Here is an 18,907-nt window from a genome sequence, read left to right on the forward strand (position 1 = left end):
CTTTTGGGACTTTAGTGAAATAGAGCAATCCTAACCATTCATTATTTTCGAAAAATTAATCTGTAATTATTAAAATAAAACAAAAATATTATTAAAAATTTACGTAAAAGTACGTCATTTATACTTTACTTTTCCCAATAATTATGAGAAAACACGTCTTGGATCTTGTAATGCAAAGAATTTACTTATTCGATGCTACACATACATACATACATACATACATACATACATACATACATACATACATACATACATACATACATACATACATATATACATATGTACATACATACGGACATAGTGACATCCTCGGGAAAATGGTCGAAATCGCTTTCTAGGATCTCAAAACGTGGAGATCTGATGAAATCTCGATTTTCGAAAATTGGGGTGAAATCAATAACTTCCCGATTTTTGGAAATCATTGATTTTCTTAGCGGGAAGTTAAAAATAAAAAAAAAGAACACCTATCGTTTAATAAGTTTAGATTTAATCGTAAATAAATAGAATATTACTAAACGTTTTATTATTCATGAAAAAATATTTAGAGTGAAAAAATTAATTCATAGCGGAATGATTTGAAAGCTATTATTTGAATTTTATCTTTTTTAAAATTTTTTAGTTATTGTATGAAAAATTAAATTATCTATCGAAGAGCGAGCGCTTTTTTTTGAACATTTTCATTTATTTATGCATAAAATGCTTTTTGAAATTTCATTTTTTGTACAAGTGTGACAGAGATCCTTCCGTTTGTCCATTTATCCAGAAAAAATATTTCTTAAAGACTTCTCCATTGAAAGTTCTCAAAAATAAGGTCGTTACGATGCCATAGTTGGATGTCTTATAGACGTTTTAAAGACGTCTTTAAAAACCTTCATCAAGAAGTCTGTCTGACTTGTATGTTGGCTGAGACATCAGAAACATTTAACGAGCATTCAGCTTTTAGTGACATAGCAGTTAGTAGGCTCCTTCCTGAAAAATAAGTATATAAAAAACTTTCATAATTAGGGTGTATATACATTCAGTGGAAATAAATAGCGTAACATATTTTATCTTACTTTTATCATCTTTATTGCGGTTCATTACTAGTTTCCAATCAATCATATTTTCCTTTTTCTGTTCAAGTAATGAAGAAATAAAAATTTTTAAAATCTTTAACTAAAGGTTTTATTAAAAATTTTCATTTTTCAAATTCAGCAATTTAAAAAAAGGCGGGATCATAGATGGAGTGAGCAGCATATTTTTTTCCATTTTATTACATTAAATCCATTAAATTTATTACATAAAAATAGAATTATAGGCTGATTGAATTAATAGTTACGTGAATGTTTTTTTTTTCTCTATAAAGTACTAACTAATTATACCAAGTATAAATAAATGCATAGGTAGTCATAAATTGTATTATTGTATTTTACGTCCGTGAGATTGCGTTTCCTGCACATGGATGAGTATACAAAATATATATACCTACATGCATACAAAAAATATGCAATGTGTTGACTCATGTCTAGAAGTTTTGTATACACATGTACAGTGCAGATAAATGACGATACTTTTTAATCTATGTATATACTGTTAATTATTAAAAAAATAAATATAATTGGGTAATCAGAAAACTTAGCATAAACAAATGTCGAGCTCAGAGTTTATTGCTACAGACACAATTGACGGTGTCTGGCCTTTTTTGCAAAGTGTAAGTATTTTAATTATTTTCTATTATTATTTTCATTATTAATTATTGGAATGTTTTTTTTTTTTTTTATTATCATAATTATCTCCGATTTCATCGTACACTTATTATTATAAATGCTTTTTTGCATAATTAATTTATCAAGGTTAAAAAATTTAAGTTATACTGTAATTTTTTAATTTTAAATATTTTTTTGACATTAAAAAATTTAAAAAGACAAAAATTTTTCATCTTCTTATTTGTTTATTTCTTTATGATTGACTTGCTTACAATGAATCGAATATTCGATTATTTTGTAATACTAAAAATAACAGGTAGCAGCAATAATCCGGTTTTTAACATCTTATCATAAAATTATTTCAAAAATATGAAAATTTTTTATTTCTTATAATGGAATGTTGTGATTTTCTTTGATTGATTTTACATTATTTGATTTCAAAATATTAAAAATTATTATACGTTTGATATTTTCACTGTAATAAGTCATAAGTTTATTAATTCTCATCATAAAAGTACTTTTGTTTTTATTTAACACTTAAAATAATATGAATGAAAGTTCTATAATTATATCTTTTACAATTCAGAAATAAAGCAATAATTTTTTTAATGATAATTATATTTTTTTCCCAATAATTATTTACACGATTAATATTTATCATAATTCTAATTCAATTAATAACAATTTATCTTAACATATTCAGATTGAATGGAAAGATCCATGGCTAGCAATTTTATTAGCGTTTCATGTCGCCGTAACAATGACTGCCTTGATGACCAGAAATCACGCTAACTTCCAGATTATATTATTTCTAATTCTTCGTAAGTACTTTATTAATTAAATACCTGACTACATATTAACGTAATGTTACTTAAATTAAATGTTCAATTTACCCTCAATGTTTTTTAATAAACTTGAATATGAATTCCTTTAATTATTGCAGTACTCTTAGTCTATTTCTCAGAAAGCATAAATGAAGTTGCTGCCAGTAAATGGATGTAAGTACTATATCCGAAATCGATTCTTGAAATACGGACATAACTTTATTTTACTTTTATATTAATAAAACTTCTTTTTATTTCAGGTTATTTTCAAAACAACAATACTTTGATTCTAAAGGCCTTTTTATATCTATAGTATTTTCTGTTCCAATATTAATGAACTGTATGATAATGGTAGTAAGTATACAACAAACTTTCAAGTTGAACGAGAAGGATAATTTATTTATTCTATAGTGCATATTTATTAAAATCAATTTTAGTAAAAAATATACTGCCAGCTCATAAAAAAATTATTAATAAAATAGATTTCAACTCTTCTGTTTAATCATTCGCACGTTATTTGAATCAATTTAAAAATTCAACTTTTTTTCTATAATTGCTGGTCTAAATTGGTGTAAAAAAATAATTTCATCAACAAAGTTTTTTTTTTTCTAAAATTAGCTTCGTCTATAATTAAAAATTATGATCTTGCCTACAAAAATTGATAATTGATAATTGTTAAAGGGTAGAAGTACCGTTTGTGGATACTATACCGTTTTTGGACATCTGATATCCAAATTATTGTATAAATAATTTATGAAGGTAATAATAGCATCATAAATTCTGTTTTTATGAATGTAAGCGTTCAAAAATTCTATGAAAATATTATTTTAACATTACAATTTTCTACATAATCATAGAATTATGAATGCATAATCATTGAATCTAAGTGTCCAAAACCGGTGGTTCTACCCTATAATCTATTAGTGAAAGTTAAGGTGCCTGGTTCCATTTATTTCAGCCTGCCAAGATATTTTCAGTAGTTTTTAAGCTGTTATTGCTGAATTATAAATAATAATTCAAGTTTATTCTGTTTTATTTATTAATTAATTTTTTTAGGCAAGTTGGCTTTACCAATCCAGTCAATTAACAACAAATTTAAAAAGAGCTCAACTTCGACAGCGAGCCAAGATTCGCCAAACTATTGAAAGCCCGCCTACCACGACCAACAAGTCAAAGGACGAATAATTATGATTTCTAGTCAAAAGTAATTGATTACTTATTAAAATAATTATTTAAATTTCAAATATTATCATTTAATAGACAGCGGATTTTACCAACAAGAAAACGTGATTTATTAAGCGTTGACCATCGGAAATATTAATTGAAAAAAAAAATTCATTTTATATTATATAAGCTTTATTTTAGAATACTAAAATACGTTACTATTTTTAAGTTGCGTTATCTTATTATTAATCTACGCGAAAAGAATATATATCATAGGTTATAATAGTAAGATTAATTTAAGAATGAAAAAAAAAAAAAACGTGACTTATTAGTTATTAATTGGCACTAAAATCTAGTATGGTACGTAAAAATAGTTTTGTACATTTTTGTCAAGATCGTTGATGCGTAATATTTATAAATTTAAAATCATAGATGATTATTATTTGTGATATTTTTTAAATTAAGTTATTAATTTTATTGTAAATTTTAGTACAGTATTTGTTGGTTCAAATTTATCGACTTGACGTCAAAAATTATTTTGTAGGTTTTTTAGCTTCTCGCTATGAAAATCAATGATTTTCAAATCTGGGAAGTTGTTGGTTTCACCCCAATTGTCGAAAATCAACTTCTCATCAGATATCCAGATTTTGAGTTCCTAGGAAGCAATTCTGATTATTTCTACGAAGATGTTACTACTTATTTACGTAAACTCTTTATAACTTTTGAACGGTTTGACCGATTAAAATACGGTTCCGCGTTGATTGAATCACTTCGGCCGTAGATTTTAAGATTTTGTCAGATCGTTTTTAAAGACGAGTGTTATCTTTTTGTGCTTTAAAAAACACATGAAATTCCCCAGACTATATCAAAATCGATTGATTCGTTCGGGAGATATTGCAATTTTAAATCTTCAAAAAAGTTTTGTGTCAATACAACTTGGAGAACTCGAAAATGTATAAAAGTTGTTGTATTGAACTCGAAGAGTATAAAACTTTGGAATATGAAATTTTTCGAACATATTAAGCTCGAATATAGCAGAAAGTTTCCGAAATGGCCTGCAGGGTCAACCGTTTTTCAGATTTTTTTTTATTCATTTTTGTCGTTATATTTAATACATTCCTAAGAGCATATTTCTTTTTTACAAAAGCAAAAAATTGTATTTAATTATCTTTCGAAAACCCAAAAAAATAATTGATTATTATTATTATATCAAATTTAATAATTTATCGAATAAATTGAGTACTTAATTATTTAGTAAACAAGCATCTATATCGCGAGAAGAAAGTATAGCTAAAAATTTAGTACAACGAATTTTTTTCATAATCTTCTTTGTTACGTTGTTAAAAACGATATTGCATCACATTAGTTTTTAATAATACAATAAGTTATGAAATGATACTTGCCTACTAATTGTATAAATTTTTGTGATTTTTTGCATAATATGCCATATGTATTATTGTCAAATCAAATTTTAATAAATATCTATGTATTTATATTTATGAAAATTCTTAATTAAGGACTAACCATATCTGCTTGAATGTAAATTACATTTGTTAACGAAAGTATGAGGTTGTTAAAATTTCTTTATTATTTATATTATTACTTTTATAGCTTCTAATTTAAAATAAACAATTTTAATCACTCATTTATTATTTGTTGTTCTTGTATTCAAATTGATATTTTTACAATAAAATTTATTTATTGACTATTCATTATTATTCCACGTCAGGGAGTCTAAAGTTAGCTCACAACTGACATTTTTTTTCTTTTAAGGGGTTATACGCAGTTGCAAAGCTAAAAAAACAACATTTTTTTATGAATTTTTTCTAGACACAGTTTTTAATTATCAATTACAAGTGATGGTTATTTAAATAGAGCCTACTTTCAAGAATACAATAGCGCGTCAATCATGTAAAAATATAAATGTGCACCGCTCCTGTAAAAGATGTTCTGAACGACCTCTAAAAAAAAGGCGCTTGGCGGTGATCTCCATTTCGGTGGTTTGGATTATCTGAAATCAAAAAATACGGTGAATTCTTTTACAGGATAGATTAATGCAGGTATTGGACGAAGGAATAAGAAAAATTTTGATTTTTGACAAAATGGCGTCTATTTGTAAAAAATTTTTCGTTTTTGTTGAAAAACAATTTTCCAAATTGTTAAAAAAAAAAAATAGTAATAATTTCTTGAATCTTATTCCTTCGTCCAATACCTGCATTAATCTATCCTGTAAAAGAATTCACCATATTTTTTGATTTCAGATAATCCAAACCACCGAAATGGAGATCACCGCCAAGCGCCTTTTTTTTAGAGGTCGTTCAGAACATCTTCTACAGGAGCGGTGCACATTTATATTTTTACATGATTGACGCGCTATTGTATTCTTGAAAGTAGGCTCTATTTAAATAACCATCACTTGTAATTGATAATTAAAAACTGTATCTAAAAAAAATTCATAAAAAAATGTTGTTTTTTTAGCTTTGCAACTGCGTATAACCCCTTAATTGTAAATATTTTTATTTTACTTGGAAACATACCTTGAAGTTGAAAAAACCAAAAAATATCCCTTTAGATTTTGGAGAAACAGAAGTGTCTTAATTTTTTATTTTGTTTTTTAATTATAAAAAAACATATTTATAATTGTAAGAAGATGTCAGCTATGTGCTAACTGAAACTCGTTCCAAGCCATTAAAAAATTAATAAAATCGAATGTGAATAAAGAAAACAAAAGAATGATAAAAAAATTTAGTTTATTAAGTTTTTTCATTTAAAATAAAGTTTTCAGGTATTTTTGCATTCTGTATTATTTAAATTTGGAGGAAATTTCAATAGAGTTGCCAAGTTATTTTTTAGATATGATATAGGTTCTCTTATCATGAATGCTGTAGTTCTTAACCGTAGTTAAAAAATTCAATTATCATGGAGAATAGAATAGAAAAAAAAAAGTTGGAAAATCTAGAATAGCAAGTTGCTCGTGCTCGTTTTACCACGAAAAAAAAATCAGTTACAGAATAAAAAACATCAGTAAGAAATGATACTGAAATCAGTAGACATCTGACAGTTTTTGAAATTTTTATAACCAATCAATCATTATAAAAAAAATAATTTAAAAAATTCGCACTTTCAATTTTTTTTAATTTCTAAATGAGGAATTTTTTGCTAAATTTTTGAAGTATAATTTAATTATTATAAAAATCTAAAAAATTGTTAATGTCTGTTAGATTCAGTATCATTAATAAGAACGATAAAAAAATTGAAATTGAATTTGGCGCTCCAAATACGAGCACGTATGGAGCCTGCAAACGAGATATACACAGTAGTTATTTAATTGTAATATGTCAGAAAATGAGAGAGAAATGAGTATAAGAAGCGCTCACAATATAAATAAGGACATCATCCACTACTTCTATATATTTAGATTATTATGTCAGTTTGAAGAGTATTAAAATTCATTTATTATATAAAACGCGAAGAATTTGAATAGTTATTTTTCATATAGTTCTTTCTCATAAATTTAAAACCTCTTAAAAAAAAAAAAAAATGAGACTTATTAATAATATTTGTCAATAGTTATCGTGTCTCTTGTAAACCAAATTATTCATTGCCGTCACTGGTTTTTTGGGCTACAACTTTGTTTATCAATAAAATAAATCCAAAAATTATACTAAGAATAATCACAGTTAAATTATCTACATGTTTGTATAGTAGTTTGTCTATTTTGTCGGCTGAAAACAGTGTAATGGAACTTTTTGTGAGAAATTTTAATTAACTTATGCTTATTTTTAAATTATTATATATAATCTAAATTTTTCGCACCCTCTAGTGGCGCCATCATTACAAGTTTCGAAAATGATTGACGCCATTTTGTTTTGAACGTGTCACTAACTTCAGGATTTTTCTCGGCATTACTGTTTACCGGCCTGAGAGTTAATGTGTGGTGTTCAGAGTGTTTGCAGTTAGCATTGAGTCTAACAACCTCTTTCATTGAATTTGTGTTGAATAATTTTTTTTTAACCACTAAAATATAAAGTCAGTTTTAAATAAACAAGTTGAAATTCAATTGTCATAATTGACAATATATTAACAATTAAAAACAATAATAATAAAATAATAGTTGATAATAAAATAAATAAAGTAATAATAATTAACCCAACAAAAATGGATAACCCTGAGGAAGTGTTACAAGCTCTCGATGAATTTTGTAAAATGCGACCATCTGAAATTCCACGTGAACTTGAAGATTATCTCTGTTTTGTTGCTAAAACTGGTGATCCAGTATATCAATGGTCATTAATAAAACCATTATTTCGTGAAAAATTAGTACGTGTGATGACGGATTTTTATGAAAATTGTCCGGCGCTTGATTTGGCATCAAGCCCAAATCTTGAGCATTTCAATTACGACATTATGAAATGCAATCTTCTTGAACTTTTGGAATCATTTGCAAGTGCTCCCTTCACCGTTCAAAGAATATGTGAATTATTGACATCACCACGTAAAGAATATAACCGTGTTGATAAGTTTATGCGAGCCATTGAAAAAAATATACTTGTTGTGTCAACAAAAGAACCTGGTCCAACAGCAAGACGAAGTGAAAACGGTGAGAGTATGTTGAATGGATCTATTGACGATGATAATATTACTCCTAACAATCAATCCTCCCAGGAAGTTGAAATGGAATCTTGGGTTAAAGATTGCACTGCTGACGCTAACTCATTATCACTTACACCAACAGACCATGATCAATCATTAGTTGATACTATTTCACCATCAAATAAAATATTAACTAAAGATGTTAATACTAATAATCCATCGACTGAAGACAGTAGTAATTTATCAACTCAAGATAATAATAAAGACCAGTCATCAAGATTAGAAATGACGGTCTCCGGTTTTATATCTGCTGCTCACGATTTGTCGAGTACCCCATTAATAACAACTCCCAACTCTGTTCACGACACAATCACTACTGTTAATAATCTTTCTAACTCCACAGATCAGATATCATCAATCAATGATGTTTCCGAAGCAATCATCAATGAGGATACCAGCTCCCAACCAAGTTTGGATACCGAAAATGACAACAACTCTGAATCAAACACCAATAAAAAACTCCAAACAACATTTGAATCTAAAGATTTTGCTGGTAAATTAAATAATGAACTTGCTGATAAGTTTTACACTGGTAGTAATTATAAAACTGAAGCTGAATCGATAATTAAAAATGATGATTTAAGTAAGTGCATCGATGAAAAATTACACCAAGACTTGAAAGATGACAATCCTAAATCGGATGATGAGTCTAAATCATGTTACGACAGTAATTTGGAGTCAGAAACCCCGGAAAAACGTCCACGTTTAGACGCTGACATCGATGAAGTGAAAAATAATAAAATTGATAATAATCGTAGTTTTTCAGTGGTTTCATCTCAAGACGAAACTGAAATAAACGACAGTAGTAGATTAATTGTCAGTGATACGGCAATTAAAAGTGACAAAACAGATAATTTATTAGGTAATGACAGAAATGATCAGGAATTACAGTCTGCGGAATCATGTTCACATGAAATACAATCAGAAGCAACATTTGTAGCTGAACAGGTGCCAAAATTAACATCTGATGATTCAAGAAGTAACCCGGAAAAATCAAATGAAGAAACCACAACAGAAGCACAGGAATGCTCAGAGGATACTCCAAAACCTATTATTGAAGAACCTCCATCAGAATCATCTTCGTCTTCATCTTCCTCTTCGTCAATATCATCACCATCGTCTTCATTAAATGAAAGCACACAAAAGAGTTCAAAAGCTGATGATAAACAAAATAGTAGTGTTGTTATTCAAGAAGCTATGAATGATGACAGTAAGTTATTTAGTAATGCATCAATTAACGATCCTATTCCAATTATTGAAGAACCTAAAGATGAATTAACTAATATGGACACTGTACCAGGTACTCAATTAGAAATATCTGATTACACAAAAACTGATTCTGATGTTCCTGCTGATTCTGGTACTAATGACAATCCCGATAATACTGAAATACAAACACAAGCTGAATCAGAAGAATTAAAAGTAGAAGATAAAAATTTAATTAATTTAGATGGCAACAATGATGCTGTTGCTGTGGCTGCTACTGTTTCTGCTGCTGATGATTTGAATAAAATGTTACCTACCATTCCGGATTTGTCAAATATTCCAATGGAGAAAGAAGAGTCAATGGAAAGCGAATCAATGGAAGTTGATAATGAAGAACCTAATCCAGTATTTGAACAAGACGAACCTATGGAACAAGAAAGTGGAGATCAGATAAGAAGTTAATAAATATATATCTATATATGTATATATTCTATACATATATGCATATATTTATATAAATATTTCATGACTTATTATTTTTTTACCGTGGCTTAAATCCATTGACATTTGAATGAAAATAAAATATTAAATTTTCGACATAAATTTTTCATAAAACTTAGTGGATACATTACTCATTATCAATTAATATATTATTACTAATATTTTTAATATTCTATCAGTTAAAATCAATTGTTTATAAGAATTAATTTACTTCAAGACACGTGCCCCGAAATTTTGAATTATTTGTGTTTGTAGTTTTTTTCATAAATTATTTGTTTGATGTATGTAGTTTAATTATTTATTACACGATAGAATTATATAAAAATAGATCTTTCTTACTATTAGTTAATAAAGTGGTCAATGGTTTCATATGATAATAAAAAAAAGAAAAACGCCAGAAATCGGCAGTACGATAGTAAAATCTCGTATTTCTCTTTTAAAAATATATAGATGGTGCGTGGTTTTACCAAAATATCGCAAAAATGCCATTAACTTTAATGTCACTGCCTGAAAATTTTTTTAAATCAGTAAATAATAAAAAATGGAATACTTGAAATTAAAAAAAAAAAAAAAAAAAAAAGAAAAAAACAGTAGTAATTAAACTTATAAATATTTGACAAAAATAAATCATGAAAGATGTTACGTTAATAGTTATGTAAAATGGAATTAATTGCTATCAATAAAGGGGTACACGTAATATTAAATATAATTATAAATAAAAATTAAGTAATAAAAATACGTTAGTAAAATTAATTTAAGTGTATATTAACTGTGTATAGGTAAAATATATGCAGATTATTAATAAAAATTAAAAAGTAAACATGATTTTTTTAATTATTACGTAGATTAATTAGTCTGCAAAATAAAAAACATTTCCATTTAATTTGTCAAGTTTTTTATATAAATAATTTTGGACATATATTTATAATATTACATTCCACCACATTCAATTTACATTATAATAAAAATGTTCATTTAATCAATAATTTACTTGAACGTCTGATGCTGAACTAATTTTTTAAATAATCCGTTATTAATCAAAATTAATTCATTATAATTACCAGTTTCAACGACCTGACCTTTATCAATAACCGCAATTTTATCAGAATTTTTGATAGTACTCAATCGATGAGCTATCGTTAATACCGTTCGTCCTTGAGTAGCCCGTTCTAATGCTTCTTGAACATAATTTTCACTTTCAGCGTCTAATGCACTTGTAGCTTCGTCCAAAACCAAAATTTTCGGATTCTACAACAAGGTAAGTATATTATTATTATTATTATTATTATTTTCAAACACATGTGATAAATCATTTTATATAGAATATAATATTACTTTTATTAAAGCTCTTGCAATAGCAACTCTTTGTCGTTGTCCACCACTCAAAGTAATCCCTCGCTCTCCAACGACAGTGTCCAATCCTTCAGTCATTCTTCGAGTAAATTCTAAAACGTTTGCAAGTTTCGCTGCATCCATAATATCTTTATCGTTTGCATCATTAATTCCGTATCTTATATTTTCTTTAATTGTACCGTTAAATAAAATAGGCTCTTGGGATACAAATCCGATTTGTGATTTAATCCAAGATGGATTTAATTCTTTGATATTATGATTGTCCAATAGAATATCACCTGAATTAGGATCGTACAAACGTAGTAATAATAAAGCGACTGTTGATTTTCCAGAACCTGATGGACCAACAATAGCGTTAACCGAACCCGCAGATAAGTTTAATGAAAAATTATTTAATATCCAACAATCATCTCTAGTTGGATATTTGAAATAAATATTATCAAATTTAATATCACCAGTAAGTGGTGAATCTAAAATTTTTCCACCTTCAATTGGTATTTTTGGAACACGATCAATAAACTCAAAAAGTCTTGTACTTGCACCTAATGCTCGATTTAATTCTGTGTAAAAATTCGAAATACCGCTTAATGAAATACCTGTATAAGCAGCATACAATAAAAATGCACTGAGATTACCAACAGTTATTGTTGACTCTGACATCATAACACCACCATAATACAATACAGATAAAATAATAGCATTACCCGTAAGCCCAGTTAATCCAAAAAATATCCCTCTATAAAAGCTTTCTTTATAACATAAATTTAATAAATCATCTAGTTTTGAGCTGTAACGCTTTATCTCATTATTTTCCTGTGCAAACGCTTTAACTGTTCTTATGTTACTTATTTTTTCTTCAGCTGTTGTTGCTAATATTGCTAAACTATTTTGTACGTCTTTTGATATTTTTTTAACAAAACGACCGTAAACTATTGCTAAACCTGTTATCGGTGGAACAATTGCTAGTCCAACACATGCAAGCTGTGGTGATACGTAAAACATCATTGATACACCAGCTAATGTCATGATTGATGAACGCAAGCCATCCGATATATTACTTGTTACAGCAGCACTAACTAATTGTGCGTCACCTGAAAATAAAAATAAAATTTCTTACAGTATAGTTAATAATCCTAAATAAAAAATATTTAATTTCTGTTATCATCAAATAAAAAGAGCTGGTTTAAGTGATTAAGTGGTCAAATTTCTGTAAATCATAAAGTATTCCAAAAACTAAAAAATTGATATAGCCATAATTTATAGCTAAATTTGTCATTAAAGACAAATTTGGGAATTGGGGAAATAAAGGATAAAGGGGGGAGGGGGGACCTCATTCAGTAGGAATTTTTCGGTAACCGAAAAAATAATTCAGACAGCCCAGACCGGGACTCAAACCCGGATCGTTTGGTTACGCGCCAAAGGCTCTACCAGTTAGGTATTACTTTAATTTTTTAATTTATCATAGATTTTTTTTTTCATAATTTTTGTTGAAGAATTTTCACGAAATAAAAATTATATTCAAATTTCAACAACTATTCAAGTAAAATAACAAACCGAGAGAACTCGATTAATTTGATCAACAGCTTTTAGTAAAGCGGAAAGTCATAAACAGCTGAAAATTTTAAAGTTACAAAAATATTTACTTTAAAAATTTATCACTTACTGTCCTTTTTTTTTTATTGACAAAACAATGAAATATTTACTGTTTTCACTGTGATAAAATGACATAAAATAATTATCTTTATTTAATACTTAAAAATTTTTTTTTACCAGCATCTACTGATGAAAAATAGTCAAAATAAATTATTTATTTAGATTTTTTTTCAAATGTTTGAAATAATGCCATAAGTATATACCTATTTGAATATTTTTACAAATTAAAAAAAATAATTACCAGTCAGCCTTCCAACTAATTCACCAGTGCTTATTTTATCAAACATTCCTGTTTCTTGACTCAGTATTGACGAATAAGCTTTTTTACGTAAACTTTGAGTTATCCGATGTCCAGAAGTTGACATAAAGTATATCCTCCCAAAATTGCATATTCCACCAATAATAAACACCCCGAGTAATAATAAACTTATTTTCTTCAAATTTTCTCTCATTTTGTCTTTGTCCTCAGTGTATATTACATCGATTATTTTTCCTAAACAAAACGGCACAGCCATTGTCACTGTTGATGATATCAACAACAATGTTATTGCACCAGTAAGTTTCCATTTTTCTGGTTTTGCTAATGAAAACAGTCGCCTTATTTCAGACTTTTTTGCTGTAATATTTTTTACTGCTACACCGTTTTTAACACCATTTAATTTAATTTTAGGTGTATTGCTAGAATTTAATCTTAAAATATTTATATTTTTTATTTTATATACATTATTGTTATTTATCCTCAATGTATGATAATAACAATTTAATGGAATATCTATTTTCATACGTTGAAATTTACGTAAAAATTTGACACAAGTTATCATTTTACCTGATTGTGTCATCTTTTTTTATTGATTATTATTATTTCATAAATACTCATTTAATTATTTAATAAATTTTTTTTCTCTTGCCATTTATTCTGAAAATTAAAATAGAAAAACACTTGTCATTGTTAAACTGTTGATTTGATTTATTGAGTTTCAATTAGATTAAATATACTTACTGACGTAATTTTTAGGTTTTAAAGAAATTATTTAATATTTATGTTAATAAATAAAAATAAAATACTCACTTTTAAAAATAGATATTTAATATTTATTATTAAACATTTTAATTTATCTTCCCATACACTTATTTTTTTTTTTATTTCATGATTTCATTGTCGAGGTTATATACCGATTTCTCTGAATAAACATCTACATTTGCGTTCATATATACCTATAAGGTAAAAGCCCCAATAGATGATCACGTACCAGTATATGATCACTCCATGTATTTGTATATCTATATTCATAAATATAGGTATACAAATACATGGAGTGATCATATACTGGTACATGATCATCTATTGGGGCTTTTACCTTAGCTAAAATAGTTAATCATGCATATCACACTATATATCTGTCATTTATTCATTCCACTTGATGTCTGTTTTTCAACTTTCTTTGATAAAATTATGTTACATATACTTATAAGTTTATCGTGAACAGTGTTAAAACTTTTCTACATACAACAAAATTATATTTAAATTAAATCTAAAAATACTTTTCGCCTGAATAATTACTCATTTATTCACCAACTAAAAGTCTTTTTTTAAATATTTTTATTTTATTACTCAACAATCAAAATAATCATCAATAAAATATTGCGGTAATTGAAAGTACATTTGACAGGATAAGAATTAAAATATTTATTATGAAATGTGATCAACTGAAAAAAAAAATAACTTTCAGGCAGTATTTAATTTTATATATTTTACATGATATACTTCATACAAATTGAAAGTAAATTGAAAGTTGTGAGAAGTCATTGTAGGACCTGGGTTACTCCTCCATGTCCAGGTCCCCGAGTTCATCTTCTAAACCTTCTAAATCGTCTTCCGTAAAGAGATTTTCATTGATTGCCAATGCACCAGCACCTTCTCCAACTACAGTCACTGTAATAAATAATAAAAATATTATATGTTTTATAATTTAAATACAAATAAGTTTAAGGACAAATATTAATTTACCGGAAGATTCACCATTAACTTGATCGCTTTTAGATTCAGTAACGGTACTCTTCAATCTATCAGCTTGAGCAATTGTAATTCCAGCAGTATCTAATTCGCTAGCTTCCAATGCTAATTGATCCATATCGAGCTCACGGTACTCAATGTTTTCTGCGTCTTCTTCATGCAATGCATAACTGTCGATAGCTTCGTCACCATCATCAATACCTATTAAAAATTTTTTAAATTAATAATAAATATTCTAGTAAGCATTCAAAAATACATTAAAAAAAAAATTACCATCTCCTGCAGCAAGCTCTGGATTAAAGGAAAACATCTCACGACCTGATATACCAACTTGTCGACCAGCCTTGAAATCGCTACGTTTTTTCTCTTCATCTTTTTCAGCTTTTTCTTTCTTTTCTCTCAACTTACGCTTCTTCCAAGCTAAGAAAGTCTCTAGCGTTATTCTCGTCTATTAAAAAAGTAATAATCAAATAATAAGTTCAAATTAAAATTAATTTATACTCTTTAAAATTAAATCAACGTGTATCTACTATTTCACATTAATAACTATCCCAAGAATTTAAATTATTGATTTTTAAATTTTTTCACTTGATTCAATTTTAGTAAGTACATTGAATAATTAAAAGCAAATTGATAATTTAGTTAATTACTTGATTAGGTCCTAGATTAGCGCGCTCTCTTTCAATCAAATCTTCAAGAGAAATTTCATCCTTCTTATCTTCTTTTTTTTTGTCTTTTTTAAGAACGAAACCTGGTGGTAGTGCATGTCTGTAAATACATTTTGCTTTTGAAGGACATTCCCAAAACCATCCATACTTGGATTTCTCCACAGCTTCCAAGAAATGTTTGCAAATCTATAAGTATCATAAAACAATTAATATCCAAGTTAATAAGAATAAAAAAATTTAGTTTTCAATCTTTCTAGAAATTTGAATAGCGTACTACACGCGCGCCTTAATTTTATCTTATGATGAATCGTTTCGTATTTTTTTACGAGTTTCGGCTAATGAATAACTTTAAAATTTTTATGTATTTTTATTTAAAAGATAAAATGATGTATTTTAATATATTTATAATAGTAATAAAAAAAGTCGCATACTTTAACTTCTTGCTCCGATTTATGTGGATAGTGAAAACGAGCAATTTTCTTATTTTTCATAAATAAAACAAATACAATAAAAAATATCAATTTCTAATTAAAAAATAGGTTGAAAACTTAAAATTTTTTTAATTTAAAAGTGAATCCATATGTTGATAAATAATATAGTATTCATAAAATTTGAACAAACCAGTGTTAAAAATGACCAACATTTAATAAATCTAATAATTCCGTCAACATTTAGGTAATGAAAAAATAGATTTTCAGAATAACTTACAATATCAGTAGTAGGTCTAACACCTCCACTACCGTGTTTTTTTTCGACAACTTCTTTTAATTTATCTTCATCCCATTTATCCATTGTATCTGTTTCCTTGTCATCATCTCTCATATCACAGTACAATGATCTTTTTTCAGCTTTACGTTCAACAGTTAAATCATGAGAAAATTTACATTTGTCGCCTTTAGTACATTGGCCTTGTTTGAAAAATGCACATACTACGGACTTTGGATCAGTACCTTAAATAGTTAATAATTTCAAATTTAAAACAGTTAATAATCAAATCCAACTAACTGAGTAAATACTTAAAGAAATAAACCAATAAAAACCTTTGTCAACTTTTTGAGTTTGCACAGGTTTAAATAGAAGAGCCAGCTCTTGTTGTTCTTTTAATTTCTTTTCTTTGTCAAGTTTTTTTGGATCATCTTTTTTAGATCCAGGTTTCACCTGCTTTTCTACTTGCTGAATGAATTTTTGTTGTTTAGCACCTTTTTTGTTTTTCAATCCAAATGTCTTATCCTAGAATAAAAAGTTTTTCATGTAAATTTGATCATTTAACATATGTGAAAATGAGTGCATTATAATTATGTATTTATTATTTTTTCCTATTTAATTCAATGTTACAGTAAATAAAGTAGCGTACGTGTATGGTAATATGTGTATATTATGAACATACCTCAATAACTTTTTCTTTTTTCTTCAACTCTGTTTTTTTACTTGGAGCCGGTGCCTTTTTTGGCGGCATTTTTAGTTTGGGTTTTTCCTTTATTATAATTAAATTAAAAAAATTTAGCACCTTTTATCGGACCGATTTTTAGTGAAAATGAGCTAATAGCCCGAAAAACCATATGATTTTTTTAGATGCCATGCCAATGAAAAATGTCAATAGTGACATCTAACAGTTTCTATTCTCACCTAATAATAATGACTACATGAGTTTGTTATGTTATGATCTGATCCGATGTTTAGTAAGTTTTTACTGCTGTAGATGTCTCAATATTATAGTTAGATTCGGCTCAGATCGGCGGGCTCTTCAAAATTCGCTAAAGAATACGAAAGTATTCCTGTTACGGACTTTCGTGAATAATAATTAATATTATTATTAATTTATACTAGTTAGGATGAGGATTTGGCATTCGGTATTATGAATGATGAGATTTTATATGCAAGTTATATGGGATATATTGTAAGATGTTTCATATACAGGAGTTACTTGCTTACTGCTATATCTTAATTTTCCTAAGTTTTACATCGAGTTAATAACTTATTTTAGAGGGGAGATTTTAGCTTTAGGGTTGGATTTATTATAAGAATGATTTCTAATTGGTCGATTTCTTCAAGAGTGGGACTCAAAAGTAAAAGTGACGCCTTCGCTTAATTTTCTCTCGGAAAAGTGAAACTAACCATGTGTTTAACACATGGCGTCGTAGTCGTTGCCTGGTTAGAAGAAAAGCCATAAAAAGGGAATATTTAGTTTAGCCTAGGATAATAAAGTCCTTTATTCAAAGTCGTAAATTGTAGTATTTTGCTAGAGTCTCTAAAAAACAAAGATGTATTTGTTATTTAAGATTTTAGTTTCTCCTTTTTATAGCTTTTCTCGAGATATTATATTTTATTTTCTTCTCGAGTGACCATTCTATATTTAAGTATTCCATATGTTTTATTTTCTTTGTTACGATGTTCTTAATATTATTCTTATTATTTTTCTACAAATAATTATTCTTATAATTATATTATTAATCAATTATTTGTCTGATTTGAATTTAAATAAACCGCTAATTTATATCCTATGTAGATGGCGGCATGTGCTGCTACATCACAGTTATGTCCTAACTCTAGTGGCCGCGCGTGAATTTATTTTATTGAGTGTTATGTCCTTCTCCTGGTGGACAACGATGGAAATCTTGATTTAAATTTAAAGTTACCGACGTGGTCTTTGATTCGCCCTGGAATATTGAAATACTCAACTTTATCAACGGGAATTTATAGGATGAGGAAGATGATAATATGTGAATATAAATTAAATAAATTTTTGAACGAAATTAAGTTAACTAAATTGAAATATGTATTCAAAAGACTTTACACAAAATGAGAAACGAGGTGATAGGTCTGAGCTCGAATAATATTCTGATATTTCTCAAATATGTCTAAGTCCGACTCCTAGCACTAGAAGTGGCGGGGGCGACTCTCCCTACCATCCGAGTATTCCGCTGTACTGGCCTTTTGGCAACGTTGATTGGTCCCTCTCCTTCCTACTGGGTTCTAGCTGTACTCCTACTCAGGTACTCGTCCTTTCCGACCGTTGTTGAACTACCTGGGCTCACTAGCAGAGTTGTCCGAAGTTTCATCATCTCTGGGAATTTACCGGACTGAGTGGTTGAGCTAGACTCGTCATAAATGAGGGCACTAGTCGGCTCAGACTATTTTCTCGCATTTTTTTAAACAACATTTTATATTTCTTAAGAAATTAAAATA

At 27.8% G+C, this 18,907-nt stretch overlaps 4 protein-coding genes across 4 annotated transcripts; 2 read left to right on the top strand and 2 right to left on the bottom strand.

Annotated features, from left to right (window-relative positions):
* Nucleotides 1-1,352: 1,352 nt before the first annotated feature.
* On the top strand, nt 1,353-4,128 carry LOC123263306 (transmembrane protein 18). The gene is made up of 5 exons (XM_044725939.1): nt 1,353-1,690; nt 2,389-2,506; nt 2,629-2,683; nt 2,770-2,863; nt 3,566-4,128. The coding sequence occupies exons 1-5, from the start codon at nt 1,628-1,630 to the stop codon at nt 3,692-3,694; spliced, it is 459 nt and encodes a 152-aa protein (XP_044581874.1). The 5' UTR covers nt 1,353-1,627; the 3' UTR covers nt 3,695-4,128.
* A 3,475-nt stretch (nt 4,129-7,603) lies between these two features.
* Nucleotides 7,604-10,853, top strand: LOC123262608 (serine/threonine-protein phosphatase 4 regulatory subunit 2). Its single transcript, XM_044724868.1, has one exon. It carries the CDS (start codon nt 7,832-7,834, stop codon nt 9,992-9,994), a length of 2,163 nt encoding a protein of 720 aa, XP_044580803.1. The 5' UTR covers nt 7,604-7,831; the 3' UTR covers nt 9,995-10,853.
* Nucleotides 10,854-10,983: 130 nt separating this feature from the next.
* Nucleotides 10,984-13,893, bottom strand: LOC123262609 (ATP-binding cassette sub-family B member 10, mitochondrial-like). The gene is made up of 3 exons (XM_044724869.1): nt 13,281-13,893; nt 11,369-12,477; nt 10,984-11,281 (listed from the first exon to the last, which is right to left on the bottom strand). The coding sequence occupies exons 1-3, from the start codon at nt 13,876-13,878 to the stop codon at nt 11,021-11,023; spliced, it is 1,968 nt and encodes a 655-aa protein (XP_044580804.1). The 5' UTR covers nt 13,879-13,893; the 3' UTR covers nt 10,984-11,020.
* Nucleotides 13,894-14,763: 870 nt separating this feature from the next.
* Nucleotides 14,764-17,340, bottom strand: LOC123262610 (zinc finger CCCH domain-containing protein 15 homolog). The gene is made up of 7 exons (XM_044724870.1): nt 17,109-17,340; nt 16,762-16,951; nt 16,430-16,671; nt 15,704-15,907; nt 15,327-15,501; nt 15,048-15,254; nt 14,764-14,972 (listed from the first exon to the last, which is right to left on the bottom strand). Exons 1-7 carry the CDS (start codon nt 17,175-17,177, stop codon nt 14,860-14,862), a joined length of 1,200 nt encoding a protein of 399 aa, XP_044580805.1. The 5' UTR covers nt 17,178-17,340; the 3' UTR covers nt 14,764-14,859.
* Between the last annotated feature and the right edge of the window lie 1,567 nt (nt 17,341-18,907).

The sequence above is a fragment of the Cotesia glomerata genome, linkage group LG4 (genome assembly GCF_020080835.1).
Source record: "Cotesia glomerata isolate CgM1 linkage group LG4, MPM_Cglom_v2.3, whole genome shotgun sequence".
Classification (NCBI taxonomy): Eukaryota; Metazoa; Arthropoda; class Insecta; order Hymenoptera; family Braconidae; genus Cotesia; species Cotesia glomerata.

Coding starts and splice junctions, on each gene's coding strand:
- LOC123262610 (XM_044724870.1), bottom strand. CDS start 17,177: ATGCCGCCAAAAAAGGCACCGGCTCCAAGTAAAAAAACAGAGTTGAAG. Junction 16,672..16,761: donor AACTCAAAAAGTTGACAAAG/GTTTTTATTGGT, acceptor TAACTATTTAAG/GTACTGATCCAAAGTCCGTA. Junction 14,973..15,047: donor AGTTAATGGTGAATCTTCCG/GTAAATTAATAT, acceptor TATTTATTACAG/TGACTGTAGTTGGAGAAGGT.
- LOC123262608 (XM_044724868.1), top strand. CDS start 7,832: ATGGATAACCCTGAGGAAGTGTTACAAGCTCTCGATGAATTTTGTAAA.
- LOC123262609 (XM_044724869.1), bottom strand. CDS start 13,878: ATGACACAATCAGGTAAAATGATAACTTGTGTCAAATTTTTACGTAAA. Junction 12,478..13,280: donor ATTAGTTGGAAGGCTGACTG/GTAATTATTTTT, acceptor TTTTATTTTCAG/GTGACGCACAATTAGTTAGT. Junction 11,282..11,368: donor TTGCAAGAGCTTTAATAAAA/GTAATATTATAT, acceptor ACCTTGTTGTAG/AATCCGAAAATTTTGGTTTT.
- LOC123263306 (XM_044725939.1), top strand. CDS start 1,628: ATGTCGAGCTCAGAGTTTATTGCTACAGACACAATTGACGGTGTCTGG. Junction 1,691..2,388: donor TCTGGCCTTTTTTGCAAAGT/GTAAGTATTTTA, acceptor TAACATATTCAG/ATTGAATGGAAAGATCCATG. Junction 2,864..3,565: donor TGAACTGTATGATAATGGTA/GTAAGTATACAA, acceptor TAATTTTTTTAG/GCAAGTTGGCTTTACCAATC.